General features: G+C 37.2%; 1 protein-coding gene across 1 annotated transcript; it reads right to left on the reverse strand.

Moving 5' to 3' along the window:
* Window positions 1–19,705: 19,705 nt before the first annotated feature.
* Window positions 19,706–21,857, reverse strand: LOC125785768 (trichohyalin-like). The gene is made up of 2 exons (XM_049469910.1): window positions 21,434–21,857; window positions 19,706–20,687 (listed from the first exon to the last, which is right to left on the reverse strand). Exon 2 carries the CDS (start codon window positions 20,661–20,663, stop codon window positions 19,737–19,739), a length of 927 nt encoding a protein of 308 aa, XP_049325867.1. The 5' UTR covers window positions 20,664–20,687; window positions 21,434–21,857; the 3' UTR covers window positions 19,706–19,736.
* Between the last annotated feature and the right edge of the window lie 2,970 nt (window positions 21,858–24,827).

Below are 24,827 nucleotides of genomic sequence, written 5' to 3' on the forward strand. Positions count from 1 at the left end.
TTTTTTGTCCCAAAGCTTCAAATCACAAGTTTAACGATGGTGTCTCAGGATGAATGTATACCTTCCAGCTGTACTCTGACCATCAAAATGAGTATCATGTCCAATGTATTACCAAGGTCAACCAGTAGGGTGCTAACGCTTGACAAAACTACTAGCAAGTTTCTAGTAGCAGCTCATGCATTCTTTCATGCTCATTTCTTTCTGTTTGTTGGTTCCTGTAAATGCCACAGAGTCGTCTGACTGTCATTTTTCAGATTTTTATTTTTCCTTGCTTTTGTTATTCTGGGTTTTTGTTTTTATGATTTTTTATTTTTTTATAGCTCCCTCCATGTATATATGTATATGCAAACCATTTTGTAGTGTGAAGCCCACTATTCTGATACGTGTCTGTTTTTATAGGAGCTGCTACTAGGTCTTTGCCCCGGCCACACGCTGTGATGTGGAGTAGTGCGTTTTGAGCTGTACTCTATGGGAACCTGCTGAAGCACGGTCATGGCAGTGCTGTGCTGCCTCACTCTTAATGTACAGAGCACTGTTAAAACTCCTGTATTCTTCTGGAAAAAAAAATAAAAATCTAATCCCTTGTATCCCCCACTTATATGTAAGTACTAAAGAAAATACAATGCATAAACTCTTGTGTTCGGCCTCTTTAATGCTCGTGCAGAAGACCAGCCGCACTAAATATATTGATACTGTTACGTTTTTAAAAGCTGCATAACTACAAAGCAGGGAAGGTTGATTGCTTTAGCAAGGCTGCAGTTTGCTCCACTTTAACTCTCAAAAGAAAAAGCATGCAGAACCTATAATTTCTGATCGAACGAGGCGGCATTTTATGGAAATGCACATGCTCTGCAGGCTGAAGGTGCAGTAGGTAATATATTAGATGTCATACTGCCATTTTTCATGCCTGGCTGCATGGTGTGTCACAGTCTCAGATCAGTAATTAACATTACATTACATTACATTACATTTGGCAGACGCTTTTGTCCAAAGCGACTTACAATAGTCAAGTACAATGTAAAATAAGTTTAAAGGTAAAGCATCTTTGGATAGGGATAAAAGGAGGACAAAGGGGAATAGTAGGATAGATGAGTGAAGGAGGGGAAGAAGGAAATGGGGTTAGAAGTAGTTAGTGTGTTAGAGGTGTTAGGAGAGTAAGTGCTCTTTGAAGAGCTCTGTCTTCAGGAGTTTCTTAAAGACAGCGAGAGATTCTCCTGATCTGGTAGTGGAAGGTAGTTTGTTCCTCCATTGGGGAACTCTGTATGACAGGGGTGTCAAACTCATTTTGGCCGAGGGCCACATTGGCATATTGGCTGTCCTCTGAGGGCCAGATGTAACTTATAAATGTAATAAAATGTAACCAGATGTAATATAAAATTAATGTAATTACTCCTTAATGTTAAATAACTCTCAATATATTATTTATTCAATCAAATATTACAGTTGCATGGAAAAAAATGTTTGCTTGTTGCTCTATTAACATAAATCCTTTTAATTTGTCATGTTATGAAATCCAAAAACTCCACCAATCAAGAACCAAACTATTCAAGTGAATAGAAATGACATAAAATACAAGTTATATTAACTTTGATCAAAACGTTTAATACTGAAATAAGGCTTAATAAATATAAAATCAAAAATTGTGAGCTGTTAAGAACATGTGACAGATTTAGCATTTCCTCAGATTTAGCAGTTCCTCATCCAACCACTAGTGGGAGCTGCAGCAGCACAAGCCCGCAGTCTTTACTGAGTCAGAGCTACAGCCCAGCCACGGGCTACAGGGCTCAGCTGAGCCAGTCTGGAGCGTTTTTACAGTTTTTAAAGTTCTTCTGTATAGGAAATAAAGGTTTTAACCGCACTAACCGGATAATACAGCTCTCTACAGTTCATCTTTCAGCCCAAGCAGCTAACAGCAGCAGGTTAGAACAGCCATCCCGGAGTCACTGCTCGGATTACATTATAAACAGGTCAGTTAGCGCGCTGCTAACCTCAGGATGTTTATAACTACGGAGTTTAGAACACACCACGGCTGCAAGGTTAGACTATAGAAGGCTCCTGAAGACTATTAAAGGCTATTGGAGGTTATTGAAAGGGTATTGGGGGCAGAAATCAGTACAGGCTGGTTAGATAAGTGATTCACCTCCTCGTCCTTTGCTGGGTCACAGTGATGTTTATTAACATCATTAAAACAGATTGTCAGGTATTGTCTTATTAATATTTACACATAACTTATATCTCTCCTAAAAAGCGTTTATTTTGGTCAGTAACACTCTTCGTAACACAAAAGGCATACCGGTCTTTCGCCTTGAAGCACAGCCGTCCGTCTGCATCAGCTTCTTTTTTTCTGGACATTATGGGATAAACATGTCTCAATTCCACCCGCGAAGTTACACCTTCCCTCCGGCAGGGTTTCCACATCAATGACTACACTGCCGTGTAGTGGCAGTAAGCCGTAACTTTGTGGGTAATACAATCGACAAGCATTGTGGGAAATGTAGTTTTTGGTCAAAGAACGCTTCTGACCTATTTATTATAGACACTAAGATTTTACAAGCTCTCGCGGGCCACATAAAAGGACGTGGCGGGCCACTTTTGGCCCGCGGGCCTTGTGTTTGACACATGTGCTGTATGAGAACAGTCTGGATTGCTTTGTGTGAATGTTTGTTTGGTAAAGCGAGGCGACGTTCATTGGAGGAGCGCAGCGGCCGGGAGGTAGCGTAAGCCTTCAGGAGTGAGTGCAGGTAGGAAAGAGCCTGTTCTGTCATCACATGTAAGGGAGGAACATTTCTCAATTCTACAAACAATTTTCAGTCTCATAATAACACTGTTCTGAACCACATAGCATTCTCTACCCTGTGTTCACAATGGACTGTATAATATACTGCAACATTTATTTTTTAAAGTATACATGTATTGTTTGGTTTTAACTGGTATTTTTTCCACATAAAAATAAAGCTCTGGAAAAAATAAAAGACCACTTAAAAATTATGAGTTTCTTTGATTTTACCAAATTAAAAACCTCTGAAATATAATCAAGAGGAAGATTGATGATCACAAGCCATCAAACCAAGCTGAACTGCTTGAATTTGTGCACCAGGAGTGATCTAAGGTTATCCAAAAGCAGTGTGTAAGACTGGTGGAGGAGAGCATGCCAAGATGCATAAAAACTGTGATTAAAAACCAGGGTTATTCCACCAAATATTGATTTCTAAACTCTTAAAACTTTATGAATATGAACATGTTTTCTTTGCATTATTTGAGGTCTGAAAATTCTGCATATTATTTCTGCAAATAAATGCTCTAACTGACAATATTTTATTTGGAATTTGGGAGAAATGTTGCCCGTAGTTTATAGAATAAAACAACAATGTTCATTTTACTCAAACATAAACGTACAAATAGCAAAATCTGAGAAACTGATTCAGAAACTGAAGTGGTCTCTTAATTTTTTTCCAGAGCTTTTTAATTCAGCAGATTTCTTTTTTCCCCACCTCATACATATATATTAAAAGCAGATTTACCCAAATAAAATAATTTGTCACTTTTATTTGCCAAATTATTGATAACATTGGAATTAAAACACTTTGACTTTACACTGGTTTAAACAACTAAAAGATCTGAGTAACTGAAATGTTCACAATATAGCAATCAAATGTATAACAAGTTAGTTCAGCAGTTTTAAGAATTGGCCAAATGAAAATGCATTTTATTTAATTCGTGAATTTACTATATCTAATATAAAGGGAGCAAAGCCAAATCAAGACCCAATCCAAAATGGAATGAGAAAAAAATATCAAGACAGAATTTCAAGGGGGTCAAGACTGAGAAACTGAGACACCTAAAATAAAAAGGCACCTTAAAGTACCCAATCTGTTCAGGACTAAATATAGTGTGGCTCAAGGCCAAAACAAGGCTCAGACCAAGTTTAGGCCCAGTTTTAAAAAAAGTTAAGGGGTTAATACCAACTCAAGACTCAAGAGCCTAAGGTGAGCTGAGACCAAATTGGGACACAATCGAGATTAGATTAATCTAATCGGATGTTGGCTAAGACCAGGTCAGGACTCAATCTAAGTGGGTTAAAACCAGTGGCGTGCAGTGAATATAGTGGGTACCCCTTCTGCAACCACCCCCCCATACCCCTCCACCCCCAACCTGCCGCCGGCCGACCGACACATAGATAAATATTACAATAACTACAAATTCTCTGTCTTGACTTAGTTATATTAACTTAATACACATCAACAGCCCATTCAGCATGAGCTCCGTTTATGACTAAGCAACGCATAACACCTTCAACACAGCACTGATAAGCGGTTAGACAGCCATGGCCCCGCCCCCGTAGTGAAAATCATGAATCTGATTGGTTAGATTGTCCTTCGACTTTGCTTAAAGATTCATTACTACACCCTTCTCAAAATCAGGAAAAGGGGCACGCCGTCACAAGGGGGCAGAAGCCATTATAAAAAGCTTTGATTGGTTAAAACCGCTGTCAGTCAGATAAGAGTCCTGTAGCAACTAAAAAAACACAGACTAATGCTTTGAATTAGTTGCTGTTTTTTATTTTAGTTAATTTATAAAATAAATTCTTACACTTACAATAGCTATGATATATATTTCCTGATTAAAAAATATGTAATTATTTACATGCATTTATTGTCACCCCTTCTCTGAAGGGTTAGAAGGGCCTCACTGCACACCAATGGTTAAAACTAAGTCTAAAATGGGGAAGGCTGATCCAGTCTAAAGGGTTCAAGACTGAGCATGAATCTAAATGAGCAAAAACCAAGAAAAGGTGGGGTTAAAATGAGAATAACCAAGACCAAGTCAAGACCCATGATGATCAAATTAAGGGTTAGGACTAAAAACAGAGTACCCAAAATCCTCTACAAGTTTGTTTGGTGGAGTTTTTTGAAAGCAATCCTTTTCCCAACAGATTCATTTGGGCCAACAAAACAAAGCTGAATACACAACTCTTCCTGTAATTCAAATTATAATATAATTTCTGATCCTCTACTTACAAATCTTATTGATCTAATTGGACAAATCAAACACAAACAGATGCAGTGATTTGATATGAAATCGTTTCAGTGTAAGAGTCTTGTGGGAACAAGTTTGGGAACAAATGCTTGTGATCAGCTCCCAGAAAAAGAACAAAAGGAAAAAACAAAACAAAACACAGAGGGCTTAATTCAAGTACTACAGATTTACAAAAACCTGACTAAGAAATGTTTTTTCAATTCTTAAAACATATGGCTTGGCATCCCCAAACTTTAGAAGGGCAGTGTAGGCTTGTATGAAAGCAATCAACCTTCTCTATGGCAGAGGGATCCTTTTTTTCTCTTAATGGCACTGAAACCTATCATCATACACTTTTCCCCATCAAATCACCCATCATTTTCCAAACGGAGCAGCAGAGGGACTGAGGAGCAGAACTGGCTGAAGAAGTAGAAGTGCATCTGAGAAAACAAGGTGGGACTGAGTGTTACGGAGTGACAGAGTGTGTGTACATACACTGTTCATAAGTGTTCTTAGTGAATTCAGCTCGTCTTAAGGCGCACAGATTGCTGATAAACTTGTAGGCCTATAGATTCATAAAAATATATATATATATTGCCAATAGGCCACTGAAGTTGTGTTGACTTTTTTTAGTCAGTACCATGTTGTCTATATCACTATTCTGTACTTTGGGTCTAACTCCATTTTTAAAGGAAGTAATGATTTTTTTTTTCTTTTAATTTTCATTTTAATCAAAAATTATTTGCCAAAATATGTTCAGAACTCTACACATTTTTTTTTTATCTGAGGCATTTTTCTCCTCTGAAATATAAGGCTGTTTTAGACTTTTAATACTATTTAATACAGTCACACATCAGCAAGCTAGCAGGACTAAGATAAAGGACTACGGACTAAGGTTCTCAAATATTTACTTATATTATGATCTGTGGTCAGTAATTTATTCAGAACTCAGCATTTTCTCTTGAATACACTGAATTTTCTAAATTATGAGGTTTTAGAGTCCTGGTGCTAATATTGCTACAAGTGAGTTAGCTAAAGCTGCTGCACATCAGTTAGAGGAAGTATGCCAAGGATTAAGACCAAAAATGGCACCAGGGTTTAAAAAAATCACTTGTATCTCTTTCTGTGGTGAGTAAATATGTTCAGAACTCAGCATTTCCTCTTAAATTTGACTGAATTCTTTGAATTATGAGGTTGTTGTTTAGTCTTAATAGCAATATTGCTCCATGAGGGTTAGCTAATACTACTGCACATCAGTTAGATGTGAGGATGCTAAGGACTTGGACAAAATAAAGCATCTATCATGTTCTGTGGAAAGTAAATGTGTTCCAAACTCTGTACATTCTGTTTTTAGTACTTTTTTCTCTTGAATATGACAAAATTCCCTGAAATATGAGGTTTTAGAGTTGTAATAGCAATATTGCTACATGAGAGTTAGCTAATGCTAGTTAAATGTGAGTATGCTTAGGATTAGGACCAAAAAAAGGCAGAGTTTAAAAAAAAAAAAAGCACTTCTATTACTTTCGGTGGTAAGTAAATATGTACAGAACTCTGACTGAATTTTCTAAATTATGAGGTTATTGATACATGTGAGTAAGCTACTGCTATTGCCAATGCCCATCAGTAAGTTGTGAGTATGCTAAGGATAAGCCACAAATAAACCACAAGGGTTTTCAAAAATTCACTTCTATCAAGTTCTGTGTGGTCAGTCAATATGTTCAGTGCATTCTTCTCCTAAACATAAACTGATTCTCTAAATTATGTTGTAATAGTATTATTGCTTCATGTGAGTTAGCTAGTACTACTGCATTTCAGTTAGCTGTGAGTATGCTAAGGATTGAGACCAAATAAAGGGCAAGGATTTAAGAAAATCACTTCTATCACGTTCTGTTGTACATACATATGTTCAGAACTCTCTCTATATTTCTTTGAGTGCATTTGTCTCCTAAACCTAAACGAATCATCTAAAATATAATGCTGTTTTGGAGTCTTAACACTAATATTGCTACAGGAAAGCCAGCTAATGCTACTACTGCACATCAGTTAGACATCAGTAAGCTAGGGGACAGGAAGAAAATATCTTCAAAACCCTGTACACTTGTTTTATGTTCATTTATTTCTTGAATATTACAGAATCCTCTGAATTAAGAGGTTATTTTAGAGTCGTAATAGCAATATTGCTACATGGGAGTTAGCTAATGCTACTGCGCATCAAATGTGAGTATGCAGCTGTAAGTATTGAGACCAAATAAAGCACAAGGGTTGTTCTGTGGTAAGAAAATATGTTCAGAAGCTTGTCCAGTTCTTCTGTGTACATATTTCTCTTAAATATGTTAACTCTCTATAGCAGGGGTGTCCAAACTTTTTTTGTTGGGGGCCAGAAGGAGAAATATATTTGAAGTCACGGGCCACACTCTGTAATAAAACAAATAATGAAATATACCACTTTAAATAATACTTTTGTCCTGATTATTTCATTTACACACCATTTTACTTGACTAACTGTCTTTATCTTTGACAGTGTTGTGTAAACTAAGATTTTTCAAATTGATGTTTCATTTCATGATGTCTCTTAATATTAAACTCCTTAATTACAGCAACTTTTAGACTCTTTGGCCCGTTTTTCTTTGCTAGAAATGCGCACTCTCTCCGCTTTTAGACTCTTTTGCCACGTTTTTCTGCGCTAGAAATGCACACTCTCTCCGCTTTTAGACTCTTTGGCCCGATTTTCTGCGCTAGAAATGCGCACCCTCTCTGCTTTTAGACTCTTTTGCCCCGTTTTTCTGCGCTAGAAATGCGCACACTCTCTCCGCTTTTAGACTCTTTGGCCCGTTTTTCTTTGCTAGAAATGCGCTCTCTCTCCGCTTTTAGACTCTTTTGCCCCCTTTTTCTGCGCTAGAAATGCGCATCCACTCCGCTTTTAGACTCTTTGCCCCGTTTTTCTGCGCTAGAAATGCGCATCCTCTCCGCTTTTAGACTCTTTGTCCCAGAGACAGTCTATGCTTTGGTCCGTTTTTCTGCGTTAGAAATGCGCACCCTCTCCGCTTTTAGACTCTTTGGCCCGTTTCTGACACCTAGCGTTAAAACTTTGAATTTCACATTATAAAAACCTGCTTAACAGCGGGCCAACTTTCATTCTATTTCTAAAATACCTCGGTGGCCTCTCCAAAAAAGGGAAACGTGCCGCAAATGGCCCGCGGGCCGTAGTTTGGACACCCCTGCTTTATAGCCTCTGAATTATGAGGTTACTTCAGGGTCGTAATAGCAATATTGCTTCATGTGAATTAGCTAATGCACATCAGTTACAAGTGAGTATGCTAAGGATTGAGATCAAATAAAGCACACAAATGCTTGTTTTTTTGTACATTTGTCTCATGGTTATGACCATATTGCTCTGAATTATAAGTTGTTGTTTTTTTACAGCCATAATAACATTACTAGATTACTTGAAGCAAATGATACATCAGTAAGATATCAGGCTATAGCATACCACATTTTGGTTTATCATCTTTCCTCAAAGAGGATCAGAGAAATATTAAAAAATGTGAAAAATACTGTCAGTCTGGTTGTGTTGAGCAGTGTGTAACACGAGTGCAAGTCCACCTACAGGGATTGTCAGTGTGGGCTAGGAGGGAAAAGCTCTGTTGGGTATTAGATGAAGAACCGATAACTGCAGTGTAACCTGCTGAAACATCCAGATAAACACCAGCTTCTGCTGCTAACTGGTTTCAGATGGTCTAAGCTGGACTTTGATGGACAAGGTGGATGAAAAACTGTTCAGCTGGGAGAAAACATACCCTATGCTGGTAAGATAGCTGGTTGAGGAGCTTAAACTGGAGTTACACTGATTTTCCATTTAAGTCGAGCTTGTGATTCAGTTGGAGTAAAAGTCGTGTAGTGTATGATGGACTGAGACTCTATCCAGAGTTTTTAGCCTTAAAATCGCAACTGAATTTAGTTGCAGAAAAACAGATGTTTGATTTATTTTTTTTTTTTTTAATCCGATTTTGGGTAGAATCTGGTAGTGTAAACTCTTCACCATTTTGAGTCTGAAGCGAATCAGCATCCAGCATCAGCAGCCAACTAAAACAGATCTTTACTGAAGTAATCGTTAAAAAAAAAAAAAAAACAGTGGGTCACATAAATAGTAATTACAGTCTTAATAAGTGCAAATAAGTACTATTGCAGCAGCTGGAGTCGCTACTGCTGCACCGTTTGTAGCTGCCAAGTTCAGCTCTTTATGTAATGTGTGGCATCCATGCTGTCCACATCTCCACACTCAACCAAAAACATATATTTTTTACAGGTTTTTGTTTGTTTTTGCACAGATATCCACACAAATAATGTCTGCAGCAAGTTCATGCACCTCCATGTTGGCATCTAAATTCCTAAGGTAAATGCGAGTCACTTGCATGGTGGTGCAGTCGTGCAATGTGTGCTCAATATTGATTCAGATTCTATAAATATCCCCAAAAACAGTCCGATCTGCTCCGATTTCAAAATTTGTGTAGTGTATCCAAGGCTTTAGCTCTTGACCCGCACAGCATTTTAAGTTTGATGGTTTAGTTGGTCTGTCTGTGCCTAGTAGCACTAGCTTACATATAGCCATATAAGAATTATGACTCTAAAACAACCTCATAATTCAAAGGCTTCAGTTATGTTGAGGGGACAAATGTAGGCAGAATAAACCCTATAGGGTTCTGAAATCAATTTGTTTTCATATTTATTCATTTTTAAAACATGATAAAAGCGATAAAAAAAAAACGTTCATTCATTCCTTCCCATTAAAAATTAACATTAGACATGGCCAATATGGGCATAGCTAGGAATACAGAATGATGCACAACTTCAGTGGTCAAAGGTTCTTCACACTTACACTCACTTAGATTATAGAAAAAGCCTTTCATTTCAGAATTGGTGTGGTAAACCTCAGTGCAATGTGCTCATGGCAAGGCGACATGAATTATCGGAGTTTGAGTGAGATTTGATGGGTTGCCAGAGGGATGGGATGATCCAGTTCTGAAGTTGTGCAGATATTTAACATTCCTTGATCTACCGTGCCACATGTTTACTAGAAATACATCATATAAGACATTAACGCCCATAGTGGACAGAGCAGTGGGTGACAATGATTGTGACCAGCAGACAATTAACTTAGAAATCACATTAACATTCAGGGCAGCATTCTGTAGCTTCCATAAGACCTGGCAAAAGTCCTGACGCATAATACTTAGTTCCTGACCCATTAAAAAATTTTGGCACGTCTTCGTAGAATGTCCTTGTTTGTCCGGGTAGTGAACTCTGGCCTTAAAAAGAAATTCCACCAATCATAGTGATCGAGGTCACCAAGTGTGCCTAGCAGTCAGACATGCTGTATTTTATAGCAAAGGGTAGACAGTAACGACTCGTTGAGAGGAAAGTGTTTTATGGACGCTGTGGTAGATCACAGAGAGAAGGTCTTTGGGGAGATTTGACCTGAAGTGAACCTTCAGATAGCAGAGTGTTTCTGTAGTGGTAGTGCACCACTGTAATGGTAACTTGCACCAGTGTTAGAGAAAACCCTAATGATGCAGCACAGTAAACAGATTGAATAATTTAAACGCGCTCTCCCCCCTGTTCCTATTTAGATCTATAAAGTGATAAACACAGAGACTGATATCATGTCTCATCTTCAGTTCTTCCGAGAACCTGCCTGTTGTCTTGTCTCCCACATCCCCTGAGGGATTTCGCTCTAGCTTTGTTTACATCACATTTTCATTTTCCGAGGTGGCCTAGAATGGCTATTATATTCCATCAAGATTAAATCAGTGGGAGTTCTGAATTTGCTGCTTACAGAAACATGTACACTATATAGCCTTGCTTATTTATGTCATCTACTATTGCTTTTCCCATTTAGATCCCTAACAATGAATCTCAGAAAGGCAACATCAGACCTCCACTTCCTTCAGTGGCTGGCAGATTCGTAACCTTATACACCTTTGTGAAGCTTTAATTATTAATTAGCTCATTTTTGTAGATATTTTTTTTTTATATCAGACCCACAGCATATTAGTTAATAACCCAAGAATAAATGTTGCAGAGCTGCAGTCTCCAAAGGCTGTCATTAAGAAATAAATCAGTTGAAGGGAAAACTAATTATACAAGACATCTCTCAAAACAGCCAAGATAAGTACTGGAATATAAAAACAAAGAAGAAAAATCTCAATTTCCTGAATTCAGTCCGTTCTGCACTCTTGACTGAAGATAAGCAATTCCTCCTTTAAACTGTGTTTAAATATATAGCAGGTTTAACAAAGCGTACCCGACTGTGATCATCTCTCGGAGAGAACTGACTTAACAAGCTTTTAGAACTAGAAAAAGGTCAAATCCAAGGCCCAGAAAAAACTGTCATAACCATTTAGAGGTGTGTGGATCCTACTTTTATCTTGTTTTTATTATTTTTTTTCTTGTTTTTTCCCCAAGGGCCACTTACGACATTTTGTGTGGGTTTATGTACAAAACACTCACAATTCATTTTTTCTTGGACACGTTCCAATCTCTCTTTACGTATTTATTGTGCTACATTTATTGGATTTGGCAGGTGCTCTTATCTAAAGGGATTTATAGTTTAAAAGATGTAGACAAATGTATTGTGGTGCTGTGTAGTGGCTCAGTGGTTCGAACACTCACTGGGTTATTGTAATAGGGATGTGGGTTTGATACCTGGGTACACCAAGCTTCCAATGTTTGGCTCTTAAGCAAGTCCCTTAACCCCTTTATTCCCTGAACTGCCACTTTTTTTTAACCCCTTACTGCTCCCTGGCCACCACAGCAGAGGATTTCCACCACTCTGGGAAGGTGTGCTCAATAGTGTGTATGATGTTTGTGTTATTGAACAGCTGGTTCAACCCTTTAATTTCTGGCCCTTTAATAATTAACTTCACACTAGACCTCAAGCAGCTTGGACTGTGTGCCTCTCCACTCTTCCTCCGGACTCCAGGTCATTGATGTCTCCCTCTGTTGACCACGTTTATGGTGATGTGGATTTCATTTTCCAGCAGGACTTGGCACATTGCCTACACTAAACTACAGTACACAAGTACCAATTGGTTTTATTTAATATTCTAATTTTCTGAGACACTGATGTTTTTTATGTTTCCATTGGCTGTAAGCCAAAATCATCAACAATAAAACTTAGAAAAAATAAATTACTTTGTGTGTAAATCATCTATATATGGTATGAGATCACATTTTAACTGAATTACTGAAATGTAGTAAATCTTTTTAATGATATTCCAATTTTTTGAGATCACAAGTAAACATTGCATTTTAAATCTCAGAAGACATATGTGATTCACTGGTAGTTTTGGAGTCAACATAACCCTTAAAAACTATCACTATGTCTGTAATGAAATCAGAGTAATTCAGTTTCCCTGATTTTCAGAATGCTTGAAAATTCAGTGCCCTTTTCCTTCACTGTCAGAATTAAAGTTTTGCATTTTTGTTAGAATATCCAAAACTAAGCAGCCAAAAGAACTAAAAAGTTAATTTTACATGTTCTTAACATTCATAGCAGCAGATCATCCCATCAACCACTAAATGAACAGAAAAGAAAATAAGTGTAGGCCAACTTGGTCAGTGTATAACAAATATTCCGTTTTTTTTCTTTTTTATCAAATTAGGAGTTCTCTCTTTTAAAATCTCTCTTTTAAAAAACAAGCTTCCTAAAGGGATATTATATATTCGGATGTCAAGAAGTTAGAACATAGAAACATACAGAATTTAGTATCACTGAATAAAGTGATGTCCACAAACACTGCCTGGCCACAAAAAAAAAGGTTAGACACTCGTTAAAGGTATGTCACTCGCATTCACTGTGGCATTGTTTCAATAAGCTTCTGCAATGTCACAAGATTTATTTCAATCCAAAATTTTTACCAAGATCTTGCAGCAGCATTGATGATGTTAGAGTCTGACCACTGCACAAAGTCTTCACCATCCAGCACATCGCAAAGATTCTCAATGAGGTTAAGGTCTGGACTCTGTGGTGAACTCTCAATCCATGTGTGAAAGTGATGATCTCATGCTCCCTGAATCACTCTTTCACAATTCCAGCACCATGAATCCTGACATTATCATCTTGGAATGTGTCTGTTTCCTCCAATCAGGAAAGAAAAAATCAGTTGATGGAGTAACCTGGTCTATATTCAGTATATTCAGGGAGTCAGCTGACCTCATTCTTTCGGACCACATACTGTTGCTGAACCCAGACCTGCAGACCAACTGCAGCATCAACCCCACATCATTTACTTAGTTCTATCCAGGTGATCAGGCAGTGTATGTTACATTTAATGATATTAATGTATTAAAACAGCACACAAATATGCCTTGAATTTAAAAATGTCAGGTTTCTTGTGGCATCCTTGTCCAAGGGAATTGAATGCTATTCTGCTGTGTGGATAACAACAGTCATCAGTCACTCAGTCATTTCATTAAAACAACTGTCTTGGTATTAAACAGGTTAATTTTAGTATATTTCTGGTTTGTAAAAAAGAGATGTTTTGATTCGCCGCAACATTTAGCATTTTAAGCAAGATTAATTTTTATTTCCATCTTTTATTGGTTGAAAAGAAGAAACAAAAAAAGAAATAGGGACCAAAGCAAACGTTCGGGCCGCCTGCACTTTTAGAAGCCAGCCTTAAGTCTTTTTTTAGTTTTGTTTCTGGGTATTTTTCTCTCTCATTCTTCATTATAAAAGGCTTCTAGTTTTCTTTGAGATTCTGGGGTCATCTTGCTGCACTGCTTTTTCTTTTGAGGTTTATCTACAGACGGTGTTTAAGTCTGGAGACTATGAGGGCCATGGCTAAACCTCTGTTGTGGATTCCAGGGGTCACTCTTCTGCTGTAGAAGCCATCCTCTTTTTTATTTCTCTTTTTAACTTTTTTTTTCTTTACAGATGGTGTGATGTTTGCCTCTCGAATGTTTTTTTTTTATTCTTCCCTCTGCCAGTGAAATATTTCAAGCTGACCTTCAGCCTCCTAGCACTGGCAGCATAATGTGATAGAGGGAGTTTTAACTAGTGGATCAGACATGAAAATGAGTAAATTGAGGAGGAAGAAAAAGAAGAATCAAGAAAGAAAAGAGATATACTGTATGGGGTTTTATTTCACCAGTGACAATACATATAGTAATTGATTTCTTGACGTCATAAAAGTTATTTTTGCAACTTAGATCCATATTTATCATAATGTGAATGTGGTTGTTCTATATATTGTATATATTAATAGTGAAGAAAACAATAGATTTTTTTTTATTGACTTTCATTGAAAGGTAAAAAGTTTTTATCTTCTTTTTAATGTAAAGTTGCCATTTTATACAGTCATATGAAAAAGTTTGGGCACCCCTATTAATCTTAAATATTTTTAGTTCTAAATATTTGGGTGTTTGCAACAGCCATTTCAGTTAGATATACCTAATAACTGATGAACACAGTAATATTTCAGGATTGAAATGAGGTTTATTGTACTAACAGAAAATTTGACCGGTGCAAAAGTATGGGCATCCTTATCATTTTATTGATTTGAATACTCCTGACTACTTTTTACTGACTTACTGAAGCACAAAATTGGTTTGGTAACCTCATTTAGCTTTGAACTTAATAGCCAGGTGTATCCAATCATGAAAAAAAGGTATTTAAGGTGGCCAATTGCAAGTTGTTCTCCTATTTGAATCTCCTCTGAAGAGTGGCATCATGGGCTCATCAAAACAACTCTCAAATGATCTAAAAACAAAGATTGTTCAACGTAGTTGTTCAGGGGAAGGATAAAAAAAGTTGTCTCAGAGATCTAACCTGTCAGTTTCCACTGTGAGGAACATAGTAAGGAAATGGAAGACCACAGGGACAGTTCTTGTTAAGTCCAGAAGTAGCAGGTCGAGAAAAATATCAGAAAGGCAGAGAAGAAGAATGGTGAGAACAGTCAAGGACAATCCACAGACCACCTTCAAAGAGCTGCAGCATCATCTTGCTGCAGATGGTGTCACTGTGCATCGGCCAACAAAACACTTTGCACAAGGAGAAGCTGTATGGGAGAGTAATGCGAAAGAAGCCATTTCTGCAAACACGCCACAAACAGAGTCGTATGCAAAAGCACACCTCAGGCGACTCTGTTTGTGGCGTGCTTGCAGAAATGGCTTCTCACCATTCTTCTTCTCTGCCTTTCTGATATTTTTCTTGGCCTGCCACTTCTGGGCTTAACAAGCACTGTCCCTGTGGTCTTCCATTTCCTTACTATGTTCCTCACAGTGGAAACTGACAGGTTAAATCTCTGAGACAACTTTTTGTATCCTTCCCCTGAACAACTACGTTGAACAATCTTTGTTTTTAGATCATTTGAGAGTTGTTTTGATGAGCCCATGATGCCACTCTTCAGAGGAGATTCAAATAGGAGAACAACTTGCAATTGGCCACCTTAAATACCTTTTCTCATGATTGGATACACCTGGCTATGAAGCTCAAAGCTCAATGAGGTTAACAAACCAATTTTGTGCTTCAGTAAGTCAGTAAAAAGTAGTTAAGAGTATTCAAATCAATAAAATGATAAGGGTGCCCTTACTTTTGCACCGGTCAAATTTTGGTTTAATGCATATTGCACATTTTCTTTTAGTACAATAAACCTAATTTCAATCCTGAAATATTACTGTGTTCATCAGTTATTAGATATATCAAACTGAAATGGCTGTTGCAAACACCCAAATATTTAGAACTAAAAATAATTAAGATTAATAGGGGTGCCCAAACTTTTTCATATGACTGTATCACACCCCTACTTCAATATTAAATTTACAGTGTAAAAATGTACATTTATCAAAAGAAAGAAAACACATTAAATGAGAAGATATGTGTTCAAACTTCTGACTGGTACTGTATAACAATATATATATATATATATATATATATATATATATATATATATATATATATATATATATATATAAATCAACACTGTTTATATACTACATACTAAACCGAACACAAATGCTTTAGCCATTTTAAATGTAGGTAGTTAGTTTGGTTGGTCTTCAGGAAGAGCTTCAGCAGTGTGTCTGTTGTACCTGTGCTGCTGGTCTCAGTCAGGTCAGCAGGTGGCACTTTTTCTTCCTCTAATCTCATGCATTTACTCTCCAGTCCCCATGAGACTTCACCTCCTCTCTGGGGAGAAAGCCAGGGTGCAGATGTTAAACTGGCTGTAGTGTGTAACACACACACAAACACACACTCACTTGTACACACACTCACACAGTTTCTCTCCAGTGAGGTGGGGATTTAACCATTTGTCATTACAGTGGCCGGACACGTTATAAATCACAGCAGTTCTTTGGGAAGGAGGAAACGGAATGCTGAAGCTCCCTCTCCCACAGCTTCACTGTGAGTCAGCCAGTCTAATCAGCTGGAACCAACCACATATTGCCATGACTGAGCAATGCTGAGGTCTTCATAGGGGCCTGATTTCCATTCAGAAAAGATTAGGACCCACCTCGACTCCCCTAAAGCGCTGATTGGAACAGTCCATTGTGTCCATTTAGTTGCAACCACACAATCTGATCTGTACCCATCCCTATGCAGTAGCCTGGGGTGGGGGATACTGTAATTACTAAATGAATGCACATGCACAGAACCACAATGTGGTAATTACTAGTGTAGAAAAGTGCTGTTTTTCTAAAAGCCCAGACTTTCAGAGTTAAAGAAGTGATGGTGGCTGCTGATTGTAGCTGTATTGTGAACTGGTTGTATTTCAGTTATTTATCAGATACCCACAGTACCATAGCCAAAAGAACCCTATTGGATGGGAAAGACAGTCACCAATTAAGACAGCATTCATGTGACCAATAGCTGCACATAGCTGACAGTCTAGGACAGGATTTGGCAATGAGCGGCCCGTGAGGTTGTTTGAACTACAATGAACTATAATGAAAAAAAATAATAAAATGCTTTACAATAAAATGCTTTACGATCCTCCCCTGTCTCTCTGTTGCACTCTGCGTGACTTTAGTTTCCACCCGTTCTCCCTTTTTTTAAAATAACTAACTCCGTATAAGGGTGTTTTTTCCTGGCTTTATCCCAATTCACTAGCCGGGGCAGCAATAGTGTATTGGACCACGACCCTGACGACACAGGTTTGATCCCCAGTGAGGAGCAGTGAGTTTATTTATTTATTTTTTCCTTTCTTCTTGGGTTTACCTGCTTTGAGATCAACTGTTCTGCAATTGGGTTCAACAACCCCCTGGGCTGGAGAGCTTCTAGTCTGTAACACTCCGTCCTATTGGTTTATATGCGATCCGTCACACCTGCACACGTCACGCCCACACTCCAGCAAGAACATAGCAGAAGGATGTAGTCTAGTATGAAGATGATCTGTGCAGAGACTCTCAAGCCAAACTCAAGCCAAATGTCCAACTAAGCTTCTTTAATATATTTGCTTTGAATTAGCTTTTGTCCTTAATGGCACATACATTAATTTTACTTTTATACTTTAAGTAGTTTTAAAACTAGTACTTTTACACATACTTGAGTAAAAAGCTTGAGTTGATAATTCTGCAGAAGTACATTAAACCCTAATGTCTATACTTTTACCTGAGTAATGAATGTGAACAATTTTATATTGTATATATACGATGCAGGCTAGAAAAAGTAAGTGAAGCTTTATTTTAATGACTTCTCTTAGAGCTAACTATATCAATGAGATGTGGCTTTGTCTATTCAAAAATACCTGCTGACAAAACGCTGCTGACAATTTTGTCCATGTCCTTGCCTCGCCACGAACAACTTTCAGACCTCAGAAGATGAGAGTTATGCAGAAAATTTAGGACTGCTGCTGCTCTACCTAGGACTGAGTGTCCTGTGAAGGTCACTCCAAGAGCACAAATAGAATAAAATAGAACGCCAAGTGTTACAGCTTCAGAAAGAAGCCTTAGAAGACTTCACAATCTGCAGAAACCTTCACGTTTATTTGTCTACTGTTAGAAAAAAAACACTCTGCAAAAAGGATATGTATGGAAGGACATCCATAAAGGAACCATTTTTCTGCAAAAACACATTACAGCCAGTCTCAGATTTGTCCAAGACTATCTGGATGTTCCACAATGCAAGAAAACATGTTTTAAACAGATGAGGAAAAAATGTGCACTGTCTGTAAAAGGCATCAGAAAATCATCAGACTTACGAAAAACAACAGTGAAGAGTGAACTAGGCCATGACTCAGTCTTTCTTTGCAGCTACAGGAAACATTAGCTGAAGGTAAGTTGCTGCTAAAAGGGTATTTACGGCTTAGTTATCATTTATTAAGGATTTACTACCCTGCACTGTGGATATTACAGTTTTTCCACATGATATCCACACAAAATATGGAACTATACACACAAATCCAAAAACATGAAGCTCATGTGTCGACATTGTGATTCCAAACTGCTAAACTCTAAACACAATTCCACATGTTCTCACTCAAATATCATTCTAAATCACAGCTTTGCAAATCACTAAACACAAATTGCATCATTTAGCACGTCTTGCTCACCTAAGAATCACTGACCTTCAAATACATAAATAATAAATACATTTTTGTTTCCTCTTTGTATATGAACTGATTGTCCTCGTCATGTTTCTCATTGTACTTATGTAGGTGAAAATTACTGTACAAGAGAGAATGGGGCATTCCTAGTTAGTAATTAGCAATCAGTGAAGCTCTCAGCCAATAGGATCACTGGAGTGATTAAGAGGCTGTGGAGAGGCTTGAGCAACTAATTGCTTTGGTGCTCTGCTGCTGAAAGGACTGTACAGACCCTTTGTTTGATGTTCCTCTCTCATTGTGTGCGTTTGTGACAAAAAGTATGTTTATTTCTGTTATTACAGTTTTTCCACATTGTTTAAACACAAAATATGGAACTATGCACACAAATCCAAAAACATGAAGCTCATGTATCGACATTGTGACTCCAAACTGCTAAACTATAAAAAGTGGTACCCATTTTTTTACTATTATTACTATTATTATTATTATTATTATTATTATTATTATTATTATTATTATTATTATTATTATTATTATTATTATTTCCATCTTTTACAGTGTATAATTTTATACATCAGTCATTTTGCTAATACTTTACAATTACGGGTTAAGACATTATTAATCATTGCATTTTCTTCAACTAATGTCTCAATTCATTTTTATCTACGACCTTCCCAAGCATTACGATGTAGTACGCTTTAATAAATACTTAATAATTGTTTGAAAAAATGCTTTTTGTTTAATTAGGTTAATTATCTTTCTCTGATATTAAAGATTGTTTGATCATCTAAAAAAAACTGCAAATACTATTTCATGGCACTTTAAGCGCTACACTTTAAACATTGTCTGATTTCCTCTTTTAAAAAAATCATTATAATGTACTTATGATGGGTTGTAGCTGTTTATCTCTATATACAATCATTTTTTTACCCTTTTATATATTTATATATGTATGTATACATAGCTTTTTGTTTATTATATAATACATTGGTTAACTATCAGTTTTTTACATTCATAAATGTATTTATCATTTTTTTTCATTTCTTTTTTAATTTTCTTCTAATTAACCTTTTTAAACCATTATTATATCAAGTAATGATGTATGTAACAACCCTTGATTAATTCAGTACAGCAGACTTTATTCAGTTTGAATAAAAAACTGATTTATTTGGAAGATTAAAGGAAAGATGTAGAGAAAGGGAAAATGGAACGGACTGCTCTTCTTCTCCTCCTGGACTTCAGGTTGGTCCTCTGCCACCTGTTGTCCTCCTCTCCAAGGGACAGTGCTTTCATTTTCAGCACCAGCACCTCCATCCCTCTCTCCTCCTTCTCCTCTTCCTCCTTTATCACCTCGGCTTCCGTCTCCTTCCTCATCTTTTCCATCTCCTTCTCCTCCTTTCTCTCTTTCATCATGGATTCCATCTCCTTCTTCTCCTTCTCTCTTTCTTTCATCATCAACTCCACCTTTTCCTTCCATTCGTCTTTCTCCTTCATGCAGGACTCCAGGAGACGCTGTCTTTTTTCTTCCTCCAGCTTCATCTGCTGTTTCTCCTCCTTCCATTCAGAGCAGAGTTTAAGCCAGGACTCCCGGACTCTGTCTCTTCTTTCATTATCCGTCTTTCGGAGCAGTTCTATCTCTTTCCGGTGGAGCTCTCTCATTTTCTCCAGCTCCTTCATCTCTCCCACCTGCTCTTCATCCTTCTTCTTCATCGCTCTCAGCTTCTCTTCTTCTTTCAGCTGGGCGATCTCCTGCCTCATCTTCCTTTTCTCTGAGTCCCATTTGTTACCCGCTTCAGTCCAGGCCTTCAGGATTCTGTCTCTCCTGTCGTTCTCTTTCTTTTGAAGCAGATCCATCTCTGATTGGTGGAGCTTCCTCATTTCCTTGAGGTCCTTTATCTCTCCATCCTTCTTCTTCATCATCCTCAGCCTCCCTGCTTCCTGCTTCAGCAGTTCGATCTCCTGCTTCATCTTCTTTTTCTCCTCCGTCCATTCTTTACTGGCCACAGTCCAGGCCTGCAGGATTCGGTCTCTTTTTTCACTCTCAATCTTCTGGATCAGTACAATGGTCTGCTGGACCTCGCTCTCGCTCATTGTCCCATTCATCTCTCTCTCCAGATCTCTGGAATACTTTGAAAAAAAAATATGCGGAAAATAATGTACTTAAAAAAAGTTTCACAACTTTCTGCATTTACTTTTTTAAAATAAATTTAATTTCAGATCAATTTAAGTAACTTCAACTCGATTTCAAGACTTAAATGTTACACAGAGTAAATAAGTGAACTGGACTTCAGTCAATCCTTTCTTTTATTTAGTAAATTTTACTTCATTTATGCACACAATATTACCTAATCACAATTACTTAATTTATGATGCATAATATATAATAATTCCTGAAATTGTAATATTTTTAGTTAAAACACACAGATTACACTGTCTCAACACATGGATGACATCTAATACATTATTTTTAGTATACTAAATGTATTTAATGTTAGCCATGTGTTGAGACAGTGAGAATTGGTCTGTTTACAAAATAGATCTTTGAGATTATGTAAATATTTGAATGTGTGTTTAACTAAAATTATATATAATAATATTGTATAAATGAAGTAATTGTAATTAGGTAATATTGTATGCAGAAATGAAGTAAAGTTTACTATAAGAAAGGATTGACTGAAGTTGAGATCACTTATTTACTCTATGTAACATTTAATTCTTGAAACTCAGTTGAAGTTACTTAAATTTATCTGAAATTAAATTTATTAAAAAAAGCAAATGCAGAATCTTTTTTAAAGTAAATTTTATGCATCATTTTTTTAGTGTACTGGTTCTTCAACATGGTTCCTTCTGCTGCTCTGCAGTGGTTTACTCACAGTGAAGTAGATGGATAAACTCTCAGACTCTCTCTCGGACTCTGTCTCTCTCTCAGTGCAGGTGTCTCTCTCTCAGTGCAGGTGTCTCTCTCTCAGTGCAGGTGTCTCTCTCTCAGTGCAGGTGTCTCTCTCTCAGTGCAGGTGTCTCTCTCTCAGTGCAGGTGTCTCTCTCTCAGTGCAGTTCAGTCGCAGGTGCAAGCAGAACTGATCACTAAAGTTCAAACTCAGGATCTTCTTCACCTCCAAAGTTCCAAATGCTGTGATGTCATTACTGTGACATCACCACACTGCTGCAGCCATGCTGTACTGAAGCCACTGCCATGGCAACCGTCCGCTCCCATATATATAAACTGGCCACACTGTAAATTCTAAAATATAGATGAATATAGATGAGTAATATAGATAACAGTGATATAGATTATGTATATATTGTGTTTATGGGCCGTTCCAATAAATCTGTACCATTTCTGTCCCCCAAAAATTACATGTGTAAATGTGCACCCAAAATAACTTTAAAATACATTCCGCAATACATGCAGAAACAGATGAAAAACAGTTAATTTCTTATTTTGTATGTCCAAGGTCAGTATGCTTAGAGTTAGTGTTTAATATATTATATATTACACAGTATATTACACAGATGATTGGATTTGTATCTGTTTAAATGCATCTTGGGTGTGTTTAATCTAAAAATATAATACTGATACTCAATACACGTAAAGAGTCCAGGTAGAAATGGGGTTAATTACGCTTATAAAGAAAGGTCTTATCTCACAATTTATACGTTTTCAGAAACAGGTCTGACTGGGTTCCTGGATTACAGTTTTGTAAAATATGCTGGTTTGATTTAAATATTAACTACACACTGTTGGGCAAAATGAAAAGCCCTCTCATCTTCAGCAAGCTTTACCATAATACTAATTCTTTCCACATAGACATTTTGTTTATATTTTTCATCAAACAAGTCAGTGCAACATATTTACAGATAAACAGTTTTTCCCAAGTGTTTAAACGCATTTCTAGAAACTCTGCTCAGTTTCTCAAAACTCTAAACACAAACTGAAAATTATGAACTGCTTTGTTAAAACTCCACAAATCTCCAGCAAAACTGATTCTTTCCACCAAAACAAAACAACACACATATATTTATATACTCATCTCTCACAGAGCATCAAATAAACACTGACAAAATATATTAAAAGCACTGTTATCAGAAGTATTTGGTTATGTTTTTGACTTCATGAGGCCGCTGTACAAATTCAAATGAATACTAGTCCATGGAAGTATATTGGCTTTCTGTTCTTTATATTTATTTGTTGTGGTGTAGGACCCCCCATATAGCATTACAGTACTACATGTATATTCGGCACAAATGAAAGACATCTTTACTGTATGTAGTTTGTTGCAAAACTGTAATTTGCACCCATATAAGTACAATGAGAAACATAACAAGGAAAAACAGTTCACATACAAAGAGGTAAGAAAAATGTATTTATTGCAAGAGACAAAGAAACAGATCACTGTTCATCAGACCCCTGATCTCGGTCAGGCCAGAGGACCTCATCTAAATCAGCCGCAATATTCTCTCTCGCCAAACAGAGGGGAAAAAACCTTGCATGGCAAATCCATCCATGGCAATCATCTGCGTGGATGTCATCACATGCCTCCTCCATTGCCTGAAGTAGAGCCACACGCTCGTGGGTTCTGCGTTTGTACACTTTCCACCTCCATGCAGAAAAAAATATTTTGGATTTAGAAATGGGAAATATGGTGGAAGGTGCAGCACAACAAACTGTGGATTTAGAGAACCAATCATTGACCAGAGCTGCCCAGTGGAAACTTACATTATCCCAGATGGCAACATAGGAGGGCTGTATCAGTCACGTGAGGCCTCTTTTATATTCTGACAAATGATTGAAACGTTCTTCTAATTAAGTTTACAACTTGTATGAGACTTATTGGTAAATAGGGTTTTGCATTACAGTTTTTCCCAAATGTTAACACAAAAAATGTGGAACTATGCACACAAATCCAAAAACATGAAGCTCATGTGTCAACATTGTGACTCCAAACTGCTAAACTCTAAACACAATTTTATATGTTCTCACTCAAATATCATTCTAAATCACAGCTTTACAAATCACTAAACACAAATTACATCATTTAGTACACCTTGGTCACCTAAGAATCACTGACCTTCAGATACAAAACTCTAATTACCAAGTATTCTCACACAAGTTGCACCTGAGCAAACTTAATTAGCAGAACGTTTTAATCATTTGTCAGAATATAAAAGACGCCTCACGTGACTGACACAGCCCTACTATGTTGTCATCTGGGATAATGTAAGTTTCCACTGGGCAGCTCTGGTCAATGATTGGTTCTCTAAATCCACAGTTTGTTGTGCTGCACCTTCCACCATATTCCCCATGTCTCAATCCAATAGAGGAATTCTTTTCTGCATGGAGGTGGAAAGTGTACAAACGCAGACCCCACGAGTGTGTGGCTCTACTTCATGTAATGGAGGAGGCATGTGATGACATCCACGCAGATGATTGCCAAAGATGGATTTGCCATGCAAGGCGTTTTTTCCCCGCTGTTTGGTGAGGGAGAATATTGCAGCTGATGTAGATGAGGTCCTCTGGTCTGACCGAGATCAGGGGTCTGATGAACAGTGATCTGTTTCTTTGTCTTTTGCAATAAATACATTTTTGTGTCCTCTTTGTATGTGAATTTTCCTTATCATGTTTCTCATTGTGAAAATAGGTGAAAATTACAGTTTTGCAACATTTTACATACAGTACACATAGCTTATATTTGTGTAGTACTGTAAATGGGGGGGGGGGGTCCTACACCACACCAAATAAATATAAAGAACAGAAAGCCAACATATTTCCATGGACTTGTATGCTTTTGAATTTGTACAGCGGCCTCATGAAGTCAAAAACACAACCAAATACCTCTGATAACAGTGCTTTGAATTGATCTTGTCAGTGTTTATTTGATGCTCTGTAAGAGATAAGCATAAAATAGCTGTGTGTGATGTTTTGGTAGAAGGAATCAGTTTTGCTGGAGATTTGTTTTGTGGAGTTTCAACAAAGGAGTTCATAATTTTCAGTTTGTGTTTAGAGTTTTGAGAAACTGAGCCAAGTTTTTAGAAATGCGTTTAAACATTTGGGAAAAACTGTAGAAGGTCAGTAATTCTCAGGTGACCAAGTTGTTCTAAAGGATGCAATTTGTGTTTAGTTTAGTTTTAGTTTTGTAAAGCTGTGATTTAGAATGATATTTGAGTGAGAACATGTGTAATTGTGTTTAGAGTTTAGCAGTTTGGAGTCACAATGTCGACACATGAGCTTCATGTTTTTGGATTTGTGTGCATAGTTCCACATTTTGT

Source organism: Astyanax mexicanus, chromosome 1, assembly GCF_023375975.1.
Source record: "Astyanax mexicanus isolate ESR-SI-001 chromosome 1, AstMex3_surface, whole genome shotgun sequence".
Lineage (NCBI taxonomy): Eukaryota > Metazoa > Chordata > Actinopteri > Characiformes > Acestrorhamphidae > Astyanax > Astyanax mexicanus.